This window comes from Fukomys damarensis, unplaced genomic scaffold (assembly GCF_012274545.1).
Source record: "Fukomys damarensis isolate Sample0158 unplaced genomic scaffold, DMR_v1.0_HiC HiC_scaffold_17, whole genome shotgun sequence".
NCBI lineage: Eukaryota > Metazoa > Chordata > Mammalia > Rodentia > Bathyergidae > Fukomys > Fukomys damarensis.
In genome coordinates this window covers 66,251,866-66,267,666 of record NW_022900929.1, presented here as the reverse complement: position 1 = coordinate 66,267,666, position 15,801 = coordinate 66,251,866, and the positions used below count along the sequence as shown (strand labels likewise).

At 35.0% G+C, this 15,801-nt stretch overlaps 1 protein-coding gene and 2 pseudogenes across 4 annotated transcripts in view; all 3 read right to left on the bottom strand.

Annotated features, from left to right (window-relative positions):
- Window positions 1-15,801, bottom strand: part of Togaram1 (TOG array regulator of axonemal microtubules 1) — a 78,864-nt gene that overhangs the window by 58,581 nt on the left and 4,482 nt on the right. For all 4 annotated transcript variants that reach the window (XM_010632625.3, XM_010632622.3, XM_010632621.3 and 1 more), the window contains exon 2: window positions 1,726-1,882. In XM_010632625.3, coding sequence (XP_010630927.1) covers window positions 1,726-1,882 — 157 coding nt within the window. The remainder of the gene's footprint in view (window positions 1-1,725; window positions 1,883-15,801) is intronic.
- Window positions 8,908-8,988, bottom strand: LOC117286645 (annotated as a pseudogene).
- LOC117286644 lies at window positions 9,356-9,393 on the bottom strand (annotated as a pseudogene).

The window sequence follows — 15,801 nt, the reverse complement described above, 5'->3', positions numbered from 1 at the left end:
AAACCATATTATGCGCCAGGGATTTAGCTCAGTGGTTCCGGTGCCTGCATCCCAAGTGCAAGGACCTGAGTTCGATCCCCAGTACCAAAAAAACAAAAACAAAAACAAAAACAAATAAAACCGTATCTTCCCGGTTATTTTTTCCTTTCTCTTACAACTTTATTATCCTAATTTCTTTTTTCATTAGTTAAAAAAAAACAACTTCATTGGTTCTTAAGGCTTATGTATGAACTCACACTTTTTTTTTTGTATCAGGGATCGAACTCAGGACCTTGCAATTGTGAGGCAGGCGCAGAGCCACTGAGCTAAATCCCTAGCCCTGAACTCACATTTTTTAACCTAATGCGTAAGAGCTTCCCTAGTCCCAATTTATCTCGCACCATCTGCAATGAATCTTGATGCAGCTCTCACAGATGTCACGCCCATCCCTAATGCAAGCTTTTGCTCTTATATCTCCCCTCTAGCTATTTATATCATATGAATACAAAAAGATGTGGTTCAAGTACTACCTCTTCCTTGGTGCCTTTTTAACTGAGATGGCTCATGGCAATACTATGCCATCTGGACTATCATAATATTTACTTTTTGTAAGAGGCAATTAAACATCTTTCCAGTGGCCCTGGCAAAACATTCCTACAGCATTCTGGACACACTTAATATCCAATCTACCAGCAAATAATGTTAACAATTAGAATCCAATCACTTCTACATTCATCACTATCCTGGTTACAGCCTCCATCAGCTCTATCCAGGATTAAAACAAGGGAATCTTAATCAGTTCTATTTTTGTCCTTGTCCTCTTCTCACCTGTTTTAAATATAAGATCCAAAATTAGTCTGGAAAACAAGGCATATAATGTCATTTCTTTCCTTAAAATGTTTCTTACAGTAAAAGCTAAAGTTCATTTAATAGATCAGCAGGTTTTATAATTAAAGACCCCTTCCCCTGTTTTGTTCAGTTTTTTGAGACAGGGTTTCACTATGTAGTTCAGGCTGCCCTTGAACTTGTGGCGATCCTCCTGCCTCAACCTCCCAAAGCTGGGATGTCAGGTGTGCACCACCACACCCAGCACAAAGACTATTAGCTTTTTAAATTTTCTACTTCTTTCCCCTTATACATTTGATTTCAGACATACTAACCTCTTTAATCTAAAATATGTCCAGCATACTTCTATTTCAGTGACTCTGCACTGACTGTTCCTCTTCCTGAAGTTATTTGCTTTTCTTTCCTTATACCTAATGGCTTGTTTCAGTGCTGCCCTTCAAAATGACTACCTTTCACTCTATAACTTCTCTGTGTTATTCAAAACAGTCCCCTTTCATATTTCTCTTTTTGCTGTTTTTATCCATAGGTTCTTTCCTTGTCTACGTTACCATGTCTTGCATTTAATGTCTAACCTCCCCAATCAGAATGCAAGTTGCGTTAGATGGAAACTCTTCCCTCTCTTCTTGACACACAAGAGATGTTCAATAAATATAAGTAGTTTATTAAGCAAATATTGCTCTACATTGCTGCTTAATAAGTTTCAACGAGAAAGTCCCCCAGGGTTTCCTGAGACAAGTATGTGAAAACATCCATTTTTTTTTTATCAGATCTTCAATAAACTTTTATTGAATCTGAACTTTCTTCTATGCTATAAACCATATGAGTCCTTGAATGGACTACGAAATTTAGAGAAGTTTTTAACTTACTTCAACATGTCCATTACCTTCAACTTTTACTTACCAGTAGCACATGTAGGAAGAGAATCTGGGTGAAAGTCTTGACTATTCTGAAGTAAGTTTCTAGACACTCTTTTTCTGCTAAAACATAAATCATCACTGACTGGCATTCCTTGAGAAGATTTTAATTTTGGAGATGGGATAAGATCATATGCTGAAAACTATATATAAAAAAAAGAATAAGTTAGCAAGTCTGTATTAAGTCCACCTAGTATTATATGTGCCAAAATAATTTAGATAGAATTGTGAGATTCAGATCAGAAAAAATAATGTTATCAGATATACAAGGACACATTCATATACAGTATGGTACACTAACAGTGTTTTTCATTTCAAGATAGAAATTTTAATTTTTTTTTGCTTTGTTACTACTTTATTTCCACCCTTTTCTTTCTCTCTTTCTCTCTTTTTTGGTACTGGGGATCAAACTCAGAACCTGTGCTTATGAGGCAGGCAGCGTAACCACTGAGCGATTTAAATCCCTGGCGCATCCACCCTTTTCTTTACTTTACCAACCATGCTGCAATATATATTTGGCAAATGAAACGGAGAAAATTCAAATGACAACTTGAATGAAGAACAGAGTGTCTGGCTGAACCGCATAATCCTTCAAACTATGTCATCTTAAAGCAGTACACAATAAATGCCAATTGCAAGTCACTGAATAAGCACGCGTCCCATTTTACCTTTCTCATTGAGGCAAATGCACTACCTATACCCTCCAGCCAAAATGTAAAAACAAAAGACATGCTAACATAATTTATGGTTTTCTTAGCAGTTTTTTTTTTTATATAGGTCTGTTAATTAAAACCAAGTTCACAGGTCTGGAGGTGTAGCACAGAGACAGAGCGTGTGCTTAGCTTGCACAAGGCTCTAGGTTCAATTTTCAGCATCAAACAGGAAAGAACACAATCATATTTCAAATATTTCTAGTACTTTATGGTTTCCAAGTCCTTTTCCTATAAACACCAAATAATCCTTCAGGTATCAAAGTGGCAGGGTGTAATTTTAAAATTCTGTCTAATCACAGTTCAAGAAAGCATGATTTAAGTGTTCAGATTTCTTCATTCAAAACAACGGTTATTCTGGATCATTTCACATTCAAATGTCATTAAAACATTTCTAAAACTGAGTGAATTCACAAACTATGTATTTATTTCTAATTTACAGTAACAATCAAATCTAGATACATGTTGGTCTATAATACCTGACATTATGCTGCTTTGTGAACTTTGCCAGGTACCAAATAGCAATGAAGCAAAATCAAATTAAAGGTATATCTATTTGAAAGTTTCTTCACTACTTGACTATTATAAAACTATAAACTGCCAAATATACATCAGGTAACTAATTATTGTTCATCACATTTTATGTAAAACCTATTAACTCCTTTAAAATTAGCCAGGAAAGATAAATGAGAAATGAATAATGTCAGATGAAAAAGTACCAATTTTAGAAAAAGAACCAATTTTATTTTTTCCAAATCTATATTATCATTTCTATGATTATACAGTATTAATATAGAATGAAATAAAAATGAACCACTTCCAGTGAATTTCTGATTACATATATTAAAAGACAAATATTAACACAGCTAATATAGTAAGTAATCTAGAAATAATTCTTCAGTATGGAATATATTTCATATTGAATTTATTTTGTAATTATTTTTTGCTTAGGGAACAGAACATTAGAATATATGACAGAATCATACCACACCCACCAATGAACAGGGCTCATTGGGGCATGGGGTGTGTGTGTGTGTGTGTGTGTGTGTGCGTGTGCGTGTGCGTGTGTGTATGTATGTTGTGTGCATGTTGATATAGCATTTTTGGAAATCTAGAAGTCAGTCATACAGGGTTTTGCTACTGAAAATATTTAACAAAAGACCCTGGGAGGACCGGGGATTTAGCTCAGCGGTTCGGTGGCCTGCCTTGCAAGCGCAAGGACCTGAGTTCAATCCCCAGCACCAAAAAAAAAAAAAAGACTCTATGAAGTACCAAATATTAATATGAGAGGCCTTTCTTGGTTTTTCTTAAAAGTAATAAAATGATTTTCATTACAGTTATATTCCAATAAAGGGAAAATAACCTTGTTTGGAGTAAAAAAAGTATAACACAGATAAATTTTCAGAATTCTGAGCTAAAGTTACAAAAGGCATCTAGGGATGATGGCATAGGTCAATAATCCTAGGATTCTGGTAGGCTGAGGCAGGAGAATCACAAGTTTGGATCCAGCCTGGCAAATTTGTGAGAACATGTCTCAAAATTAAAACACACAATAAAAAGGAAGGTGGGAAAGTAGCTCAGTAGGAACTATATAGTAGTATTAAAAGGACACGATGGAATAAAAACAAACCAACTGCAACTGGTTCAATCTCCTGTATTGCCAAAAGAAACTTTTTGTTTAAAGATGAAGTAGTCTATTCAGAGCACCTCATAACTTAGAGCTTTTAGTTTTTGAAGTTCCTAAAAATTGAATCATTTAATTCCTTAGTTATAGTAAATGAAAGCACTCTAAAAAGCAAGTTTCATACTTAATATTAAATATATTTAGAAATCCATATAGTTTTATCTACTGGAATCTGGTTTACTTATTGGCCTTTTTTTAAAGTTAGTCTTTGAACATAGCCACCAATGTCTATAAAAATGGGAAAACTAAATTCATAACATTTAATAGTTAAGTTTTTCAAACCTTAAGATTTAGTCTTTTCTTTCTTTCCCAGGGCATGTCTACAATATAGAACTGGTACAAGCATATAGCATATCTTGATCATTTTCAATCCCTTCACCCTTTCTTCCAAGTTTAGCCTTTTAAAAATAAAACTTACTGTATAGGGTATGGACACTGAAACAAATTTCTCAATCTGTTAGTTATGTTTTGCTGTATAATGAATTATATCAAAATACTAGGTTAAAATAACAAACATATATTATCTTTCTGTGTTTCAGGAATCTGGAAGCAGTTTAGAGGGATGACTGTAGCGCTACATGGCTTAGCTAGATGGTTAATTTCTCTGAGGCTGCAGTCAAGGTACTGACGGCTGTAAACTGAACGCTTCAGTGAAACTGGAAGGTCCATGAAGTCCATTCTTGTGGCTCCTGGCCTCTTCTTTAACTCTCCAGGGAGCTGCTCAAGGCATGACCCTAGCTTCCTTTGAGCAAGCGCTGTGAGGAGAGCCACCAGGCAGGGAACTGCAATGTCTTTTCATGACCAAGTTTCTGAAGTCTCCACAATTACTTCTACTTTGTTATAAGCGAACCATTAAATAATACACCCACAAACAGTACAGAATTAAAAATTCTGTTCTCAAGGGAAGAATCTTACAGAATTTGTAGAAATATATTTAAAACCACTAGACTCAACAATGATGATCTGTAAGGAACTTATAGTGGCACTTACGTGATTTTGTTTCTTTTTTCTCCATATAGATAGATAGATAGATACATACATACATACATACATACATAATACACTTTTTTTTTTTCCAACTGGGGATTCAACCCAAGGAGTGCTGAGCTACAACTCTAGTCCCTTTTGATTATTTACTTTGAGCCAAATTGCCTTGGTTGGCTCAGAACTTTTGATTTTCCTGAGTAGCTGGGGTTACAGATGTAAACCACCACATCTAATTCCTTTTTTTTTTAAGCTTACAGTCTTAATAGATTGGCACCTGCTTCTATCTTAAATTCTGTACTTTGTTATAACTAGACCCTCTATGTCAGTGTTGGTGACCTTTTAAAGCCTTTAATGATACAAACAGCCTGCTATGGCACAGGTGCCATAGGTTCACCACCACTGCTTCTAAGTTACATAAAAGACAAAAATTTCGATGAATAGTAATACTTTCTCAATAGGCAAATTGATATGCCTGTTTACCTGTGAATAATATTAATAAAGATAAACTGGTATAATCACTTTGAATTGGTGTACAAGAATCACAGAAATATGTTTTTGCTTTTAAACATTTTTCTTATGATTTAAATATATTGTCTCTTTAAGAGGAAAAAAAATTTATCTAGCCAAAAGCTGTAAACTCAGGGAAAAACATAGGTTGTCAGTTTAAATATTGGCCTTGGTCATTTGGATAAAGAAGGAGGGGGGGGTCCTTAAGTTTTAATATTTGACATAACTGTATAGAAAAAGTTCACATAATCCTACTTAAGATGGTTCTTTGGCAATACTACACTTGTTTAACAGTAGTATTTCTTTTTGTCCAGATTTTATTACCATGTACAAGTGATATTAGGATGATACAACTGGGAAAATCTTGAATTTATCTTCTTAGGAAAAAATTAGGTAGCAACTAATTTCCTCCATTGGTTTCACAGTTACATTTCTTTTCAAAGTGTTGCACAAAACTGTAAAATTCTTCTCAAAGTTTATAATAGATAATAGCATTATAAAAAGGGATTAGTTCTTATGATGCCACAAAGCTTATATTGCTTACTATAGCTTATAATGTTCAGGCTCTGAGTTAACTTTAAGATTTTAGATTAATATAAAGTTAAAAACTTTTTAGATTTTCAAAAATTTCTTTTTTTGTACTGGGGATTGAACTCGGGTCCTTGAATAATTTCTAATTAAGATAAAAATGCAAATCATGATCACCAAATGTTTTATAATTTATCCTTATCTCATATGTGTCCATTAAAAAAGGACATATCTTTGGATGATATTAATGTATATACTTGGTTTTATCACTTAATTGTAAAAAGGATATGAAATGTATACTCATGGACAAAAGGAAAACATAATTTTTGGTTATATGACTTGATTTTCTCTGTATTGTTCATAAAATTGATAAGCTTCTCTGTGAAAGATTTCTTTATTCACACTCCAATCATACCTTTAAAAGAAAATTAAAGACTACTTATTGGAAATAATCCAACACCCAAAGAAAACATGAAGTTTTAGAATTAAGTTCATACTGAACATAGTAGTATAATTTAAAAGTTTTACCTTTTCTGATTCCTATTAAATTTGTTATATTAAGTATTCTAAGTATTTCCCATTCTTCAAATACTGGATGATCTTGCTCTCAATTTAACAGAATCTGGATGTCTAATAGTAGATCCTTGGTTGTATAACTGGTTTATAGATCAGGAGCATGAGCAACCCACTGGTGCTTAGTAGACATGTAGTCTCAGGAACCACTCCAGAAAACTGAATCTGAATCTGTACTTTTAATAAGCTTCTGAGGCAATTTATATTGATATTAAAGTTTGCTAAACACTGAAACAGAGGTCATGTCCACATTCTTTTGATTTTAAAACATGCACACACACACTTTCCTGCTATCTCAAAAGTTTATTTTAAGTCATCTTACTTTTTCTTCCTTCAGTTTCAGATGAAAAGACTTCCACCTGTTCTTAAGGTAACCATCTTTTCTTTGGTACCAGGGATCGAATTCTGGACCTTGCACTAGCAAGGCAGGTGGCGGAACCACTGAGCTAAGTCCCCCGCTCAAGGTAACCCTCTCTCTCTCTCTCTCTCTTTTTTTTTGGTACTGGGGATTGAACTCGGGTCCTTGAGCTTGCAAGGCAGGCCACCGAAGAACCGCTGAGCTAAATCCCCAGCCCAAGGTAACCCTCTCTTAAATCTCTTTGACCATTCAGTATTTTAGGGTCATTATTTTGTTTGTTTTTTCTATCAACTGTGATTATAGAGGCAGGCTCACTCTTTTCTTTTCTCTTCTCTTTTTTGAGACAAGGTCTCATTATGTAGTTCAGGTTGGACTTGAACACACTAGGCACCCAGGCTGGCCTCAAACTTGCAGTGATCCTTCTGCTTAACCCTCCTTGAGTGCTGGGACTACACACATGTGCTACTATGCCCAGCCCGAATCTTCTATATCTTTCGTATTTAACACTTGCTACGGCAAAGACATAGACTAGGCATGTTGGATTCATACATGGATCCCTTTTCTCTTTTAAATCAGGTATTCCCTATTTAAAAGTAAATTATAGAAATAATAACTCTTGTTATATTCTTGTGCTACTACCTTGCTTGGCCTTTTCTTTCACAGTCAAACCATTAGATCAGTGATGGTGAACCTTTTAGAGCTTTCAATGATAAACAGCTGGCTGCAGCATGAATCCCATAGATTTTCCACCACTGCCATAGTTATTTGTTGGTATCAATTTATGGGAACAACACTGTGGTTAGTTCTATTAATGAAGATAAAAATAAAAATAGTCCTTACTATTATAGTGTTCTACTATTACCAAGGAGAAAAAAGACATGACTCATGTGTGCTAAATACCAAAAGAGGCAAAAATGATAGGCAGGGCTTTGAAAAGTAATTTATAATCTCCCACTCAGCAGGGCACCTAGCAGATGATCAAAAAGACAGATGTTGAATAAATGCTGTCTATTTCTGTTAGGGAATTGATCATGTTAAAGCATGCTGTGACGCCGCCTCACAGGCTGCATTCTCCTGGTACATCTTGGCTCCTAAAATGACCTCATGCCCTTATCTCTGGTTTCCCTCCCCTCCAAGGCCACAGTGGTCCAGGAAAGTTGAAACCTGTGTCTGCAGGACTGGGCACATAAAAGCAATCTGGCCTGTGATAGGTTAAAAGTAGCTCACTCCTCATAAATAAGCAATAGCCCACCCCAAAACTGATAAAAGGACCTTCCTTTCTTAGTTCTCTCTCCTTCTGCTTCTTCTTCCTTCTCTCTCTCTCTCTGCCTTCCTGCCTCCTGCTGGCCTCTCTACAATAAAGATCTCCTGCCGGACCTCTTGGTGTGTGAGTGGCCTAATTGGGAAGGGGCACCTGAAGGGGCACGCGACCCCCTTTCAATTTCCTCATCATTTCAGGATAATGACTTATAGTTCAATTTTCTTAACATTTCAACAGAGCAATTGCTGATTTCTTCATCCATCTTGCAGAAATAATTGTGATTTTGGGAGGGGGTGATTATTAAAAACCACTTCCACACTAATCAACTGAAAACATCCAATTACTAAATTATATTAGAATTTATAAACTCAATAGTTCCCCTAAGCCAAAACATGTTACAGAAATAAATATTAGTGGGAGCAACTTGTATTTTCTTGTATAGGGAATGGCTTTGTCTAATGTATGCTAACAAAAGGGAATTCTGGTGTCTTTCAAGGGAGATGTGCATTTTGCTAATGGATATAAATTCCACAGACTCATTTCCTACCCCCCTCCCTTTTTAATGAAATGAGTTTGAACCATGTTTCCTAACCATATGCGTGTTGTCAGGCCCAAGGGCCTCTTCCATCCTTCTCAAGGGATACAGGTGAGGTATAAGTCTGGCTGGGACAAGTGCACCGCTCGTATGTCTCCTAGCACAGTCGTAGAGGCCTAGCTCATGCGTTGAGCTTTGTCTATGTCCAGCTATGGCTTCACCCGTTCCCCCTAGTTGGATGCCTCCATCGCCTCGGCCAAAGACACTCCAATAACCAATCCTGTTAAGCCAAATATATTACTCCCCCTTTGCCACTCCCTCTTTCAAAACTTTATAAATTGCTGTCAGAACTTATTAAAAGTAGAAGCATTCCAGAAACCTCCCTGGAGTCTGCTTGGTCATTCCACACCTTGCCCTCCCAGTCCGAGTCCCTGAATCTTTGTTCTGTGAGCAGGCTAGCGGACAAAAACAACAAAGGGGAGTGCTAACCTTCTCTCCCTTCATACAACACTGAACAATGTTTCTTTTAAAAGTGACCCACAGCAAGACATGTTGGGATAACTCCCTGGTTAACAATGTAAGAACATTGAATATAATATTTTGGTAACAATCGAGAATATCATGAATTACAAAATCTTAGTGAAGTTAACTAAGGACTATAGTAGTTTCATAGTCCAGTTTATACATTTTAAAAAATTCATTTGAAATATGGTAAAGTGAAGTAAATTTTGAATTAACTAGATTGCCTTCAGAATGGGTCTAAGAGTAAATACGATCTTGTAGCCACACTCTTTATTTTTTTTCTCGGTACTGGGGAATCAAACTCAAGACCTTGCACTTGTGAGGCAGGAGGCAGCACCACTGAGCTAAATCCCTGGCCCAACCCTATTCTTTAAATCTCACCCAGTTGCTCTCCATTGTTTAAAGTCTGTCAGTGGCTCCAAAAGCCTTCAAGATAAAATTCAAGTTTTTAAAGATACAGAAGTATGTGAGTTGCTAATGGGGAAAAAGGTGCTCTTAGCAAACACATTAACTCAGATACATGGAAACTTTAAGATAAACATAATAAATTACACAAAAACTTGAGCTATGAGTCACACTTACTGAACCTGAATCTTTGCTCCATTGTTTTTTTATCAGGGTAACATAAAAGCACTTAAAGTCTTCATATTTTGGTTTCCCCATCTGTAACACTCTTTCCCTTAAAAACGTGTGTGTGAGGATTATGGGACTAAAAATATGGAGAACACTTAAAACAGGGCCTAATATAAAATGACTTAAAAAAAGTATTAGTACTATAATCCTCAAAATCTATTTAGAACCTTGAATGATGCCTAGCATCTAAAAAAGCTAACTAAATACTTGTCAAATCAATGACCACATTTAAAGAAAGGACAGTTTTAATTATCATTAGGATATATACAAATATTAGCCAAATTTTATAATGAATAATCATTAATGTATTCTGGAGATGTGTTCCAGCTTTTATTTTCATATGAACAGCAGGTATCCTAAGATTTATGTCTTAAACTACTTCTGTTATTGATTTGGAGCAATATAAATCTGTTTAAAATATGTTTAAATATGGATCTGTTTAAAATAGGGAATCAATAAAATTTAAAATACATAAATCTATTAAGAGTATTCAAGGAATTTGGTTTGACTTTGAACTTTTCAAGCTCATTTTTGAAGATAAATACCTCTTCTCTCCTGAAGAATCTGAAAAAACAGTGGAAATAATTTTAGTGTCAAGAGTGGCCTTAAAACATGGAAGGAAAGCTGAGGGATAGCTTCCTAGTGCAAGATCCTGGGTTCAGTCAATAAACCCATGTTTATATGCCATTATGACAAATTAATGTTATGCTCTTCAGGCTATTTCTACTAGAGCCTAAGCTGCTGGGGGAAGGAAAATACCCCTCTCTAGCTGGCTCTATCTAGTTTTTCATGTGGAAAAAGGGAAATATAGTTCCTTTTAGCCATTTTGTGCTATCTGAAATAGGAGGATATTGAAAAGCACTAGTGAAGTTCGTAGTATAGGCACAAAGAAATATCAAACTGAGACCCAGCTACAGAACTAAAGAACACTTCCCTTTCCCTTCTGCCTTAACAGTACATTACCTAAGGCCTATTTATTACAATTCCTTTTGATCTAGTACATCATATCTACCTTACCACAAAAAATTTCAAGGCAAAAAAAAAAATTTTTTTTCAAGGCCTACTGACCGGCAAAACATATTTTAAAGAACATGAAAAGAAAAACCAACAGAACAAGTGTTAAGTATAGCAAGAAGGTTTAAATTATCAGACCCAGATTTATTTTTTAAAAACTATAAAGCCAGGCGTGGTGGCACACACCTGTAATCTCAGCTCTTGGGAGGCTGAGGCCAGACGATTTTCACAAGTTTGAGGCCTAGCTGGGCTCCATAGTAAGTTCAAGGCCAAAAACAAAAACAAGAGTATAATATGCTAAGGGCTGTACTGGAAAAAACAGACAGCATGCGAGAACAAATAAATAATGTAATCTGAGAGGTAGAAATTCTAAGAGTACCAAAATGAAATCTAGAGATCAAAAACACTAACAGGATGAATGCTTTTCATGACATAGCTATATATGGCTAAGGAAAGATTCTCTGAGCTTGATATGACAATAGAAACATCCAAAAGTGAAAGAAAAAAGAACAAAACAATATACAAGAACTGTGAGAACAAAGATGTAACATATGTAATGGGAAGTTCAGTATAAATGGGAAAATAAATAAAAATATTTGAGGCAATAATGATGGAGAATTTCCCTAAATTAATGTCACAAACCAAACCACAGGCCCAGAAACATCAGAAAACATCAATTAGAATAAATGCCCGAAAAACTACATGTAGGCATATCTTTTTTTGGAGGGATATGGGGGCACTGGGGATTAAATTCAGGACGTTTTGCACTGAGCTGCATCCTACCCCTTTTTTTTTATTTTTTGAGACATAGTGATCCTCCTGCCTCACCTGCCCAATGTCCATGACATCTGGCTAAGCATATCATTTTCAAACTATGGAGAATGAAAGATAAAGAAAAATCCGGGCAGCAGAGGTTCCTACAGACAAGCAAAGATAATCATATCTGACTTCTCAGAAACCATGCAAATGAGAAGTGTAGAGTGAAATATTAAGTGTTGAGAGGAAAAAGATGACCTTACCAACCAAGGATTCTGTACCCTGGAAAATTATCCTCAAAAGTGAAGGACAAATACAGATATTCACAGACAAAAAAGAAACTGAAGGAATCTGCCAGTAAATTCTGTCTTACAAGAAATGTTCAAAGAAGTTTTCCAGAAAAAAGGAAAATTATACAGGTCAGAAACTTGGCTCCTCATATATAAAGAAAGTGAACTGGAGGAAGAATAAATGAAAGTAAAATAGTAAAATAAAGATTTATTTTTCTGATTCTTATTTGATCTAATATAAACTCAAGATAACAACCATGTAATACGCTTTGTGGACATGTGGGTATGTACAAACATACACGGCAAATTACAGACCAACTACTAAAAAAGTAAAAATTAGAAGTACAATCGATATGCTAAGAAAGTAGTGAGAACACAATAATCTAAAATACTCAGTTAAGGACCACTAAAGGGGGAAAAAAAAAGAAGACAAAAAAGGAATAAAGAACACAGGCAACAAACAGAACACATGGTTTCTCTTATATGGGAAACCTAAAGTATGAATAATATAATGAGAAAAAATTGAAAACATCAAATATGGTAGATATTAATCCATCTATGTCAATAATCATGTTAAACACCAAGTAAAATATATCAATTAAAAGATAGAGATTATCCGAGTAAATGAAAAAACAAGGCCCAATTACATATTGTAAGAAACAGCTTTAAATATAATGATAGCTATGGAATCTGGTAGCCTGAACCACACAGTAAGACCCTGTCTCAAAACAACAACCATCTCCACCACCAATACCGGATGCAGTGAGGTACAGTGGCACATGCCTGTAATCCTAGCACTTGGAAGGCTGAGGCAGGAGGATCACCATTAGTTCAGCTTGGGCTATACAGTGAGTTCAAGGCCAGTCTGAACCACATAGTGTGAGACTGTCTCAAAAAACCAAAAATTAAAAAAAAAAAAAAAATCACTGGATGGAGAAAGATATACCATGCTAACACTAATCAAAAGAAAATAGATATAGCTACATTAATTTGAGACAACATAAGATTTCAGAACAAAGAAAATTATCGGAAAGAGGGGCATCCCATAATGATTAAAAAGATCAACACTACAAGAAACAACAATCTTCAATGTGTATGCATGTTGCATGTAATAACAGAATGTCAAATTACATGAGGGAAAAACAGAACTGCAAGGAAAAACTGATGAATTCACTATTCTAACTGGAGACTTTCTTCAACACCCCTCTGTCAGAAATAGATGGATACAGCAGGCAAAAAAGTCAGTTAAGGCCATACTTGAACTTAACATAACCATCAGTAACTGGATGTAACAGACATCTACATATGAGATTTCATCCAACAAAAGATTACACATTCTTCTTAAACTCAGAAGGAACATTCATCATACAGACCACATCTTTGGCCATGAAATATCCTTTAACAAATGTGAAAGAATAGAAATGATACAGTATGTGCTCTCAGACCACAGGGGGATTAAATAGGTAACAGAGAGAAAAAAACTAGAAAATCTCCAAATACTTGAGACTTAACAACACACTTGTAAATCACATGGACACATAAAAAAATCTCAAGTGAATTTTTAAAATATTTTAAAGGAAATGAAAACAAAATATAATTTCTGAAAATGTGGGGGAATCAGTGAAAGCAGTGCTTAGGAAAAAGTCAGCATTGAATGTATGTATTAAAAAACAAAGTTCTAAATTCAATTGTCTAAGCTTATACCTTAGGAAATTAGAAAAAAGAGCACATTATACCTAAAATAAGAAGAAAAACAACAGAAAAACCAATGAAGACAGGAAATCAAGAGAGAAAAATCAAACCCAAAGCTGGTTCTTTGAACAGATCAATGAAATTTGTAAGTCTTTGATGAGCTTACCTAAGAAAAAAAGACACAAATTACACCAGAAATGAAAGAGACAGGTCATCACTACAGAAGACAACAGACATTAAAATAAGGGCACAATATGAACAAATCTATGCTCAGAAACTTAATAAACTAGATGAAATGGACTAACTCCTTCAAAGATACAATCTTACAAAACTCAAAAAGGAAAAAAATAAACAATACAACCAGGCCTAAAACTCTAAAAGATGCTAAATAAATAATAACCTTCCAAAACAGAAAGCACCAGGCTCATCTAGATTTACTAGTGAATTCTACTAAACATTTAGGGAAGAAATTAGACCAATTTTCTACAGTTTTAATGCAGAAGAAAGAATCACAGGAAATACTTCCTACCTTTTTTCATGAGGCCAGCACATATACTATATAATCACAATTATGTAAAATTTAAAAAAAGGAAAAACTACGGAGACAGTAAAAAGACCAGGGGGTTACCAAAGATTAAGGAGGGGAATGATGAACATTCATAGCACAGAGGATTTGTAGGGCAGTGAAACATTTTTTTAAAAATTAGTGTATATTTGCAATACATCATAGTTACATTCATTTTGGGAGACTGGTACATGTATATAGCTAATCTCAATCATTTTCCATTCCTTTATCTCCCTCACTATCCTTCCCCTGGTCCCCTTTGCCACTTAAAACAAGTCCCCTATTTGTTTCCTACCTTCTCCTCCTTTGTGTTAGGTTGATCATATAAAAGAAACTGCTGTATTTAACTTTCTATGTCTTGACATTTCACAAAACATTATAGTCTTAATTTTGATCCATTTTCCTGCAAATAACATTTTATTCTTTATGGCTAAATAGCATTTCATCATGTATAGATACCACATTTTCTTTATCCATTTGTCTGTTGATGGGCTGTTTAATATCACTGATCTACAGGTACAATATATATACTTTTTAAAAATTGCACACATAAAAATATTTATATATTCATTCTTGGTCCTTCACTAAGATAATTTTCACTATACTTCTACAGACCATTTCTGAGCAAGTAATTATATCTTGATTTCTTGGATAATTTCACCAGAGCATCTTTCAAATGTAAATTATGTCTATGTTGGCATTTCAAAAGTGCAATTATTTTCTGATTATTACTGCATTAGCCAATATCAAAATCATCATCTTCTCCTTTTTGTTTTTCCAAGAGTGTCAATTTGTAGAGTGGGCTGGCTTTGAACTCACTATTAGTAGCCCAAGCTGGCCTTGAGCTTGCAGCCACCTTCCTTAGCCTCCTGAGTTCTGGGATTACACGTGTGAGTCACCTTATCCAGCTAGAATCTTAGTATTACATTATATCATGTATAGACTGTCATTTTATTTTACTTATTTATTTGTTTTGTTTTGTTTTTTTGAGACAGCGTCTCACTATGTAGTTGAGACTGACCTGGAACTCACTATATAGCCCAGGCTGGTCTAGAACTCACAGTGATCCTCCTGCCTCAGCCTCCCGAGTGCTGGGATTACAGGCATGAGCCACCACGCTCAGCCAAGACTGTCATTTTAGACCTAACACATAATAAGCAGTCTTAAAATCAACACTTTTAGAAAATCACCTTCTGTCAGGTAAATTTACAATACATAAGAGTAATCATATAACCAGATTATATAAACCTGAAAAAAAATACATATATGTTTTTCCATGGAAAAATATTTTTAAAAATCTGCAAATTTTGGCATTGAAAGGAACCATTGAGAACACTAAGGTCATTTCCACCTATTTAGGATCTGCTGCAAAAGTAGTCCAAATTTATTACGTACAGTCCACGACTTGTGATTTTTTTTACTTTTTTTTTTTTTTTTTTTTTTTTTT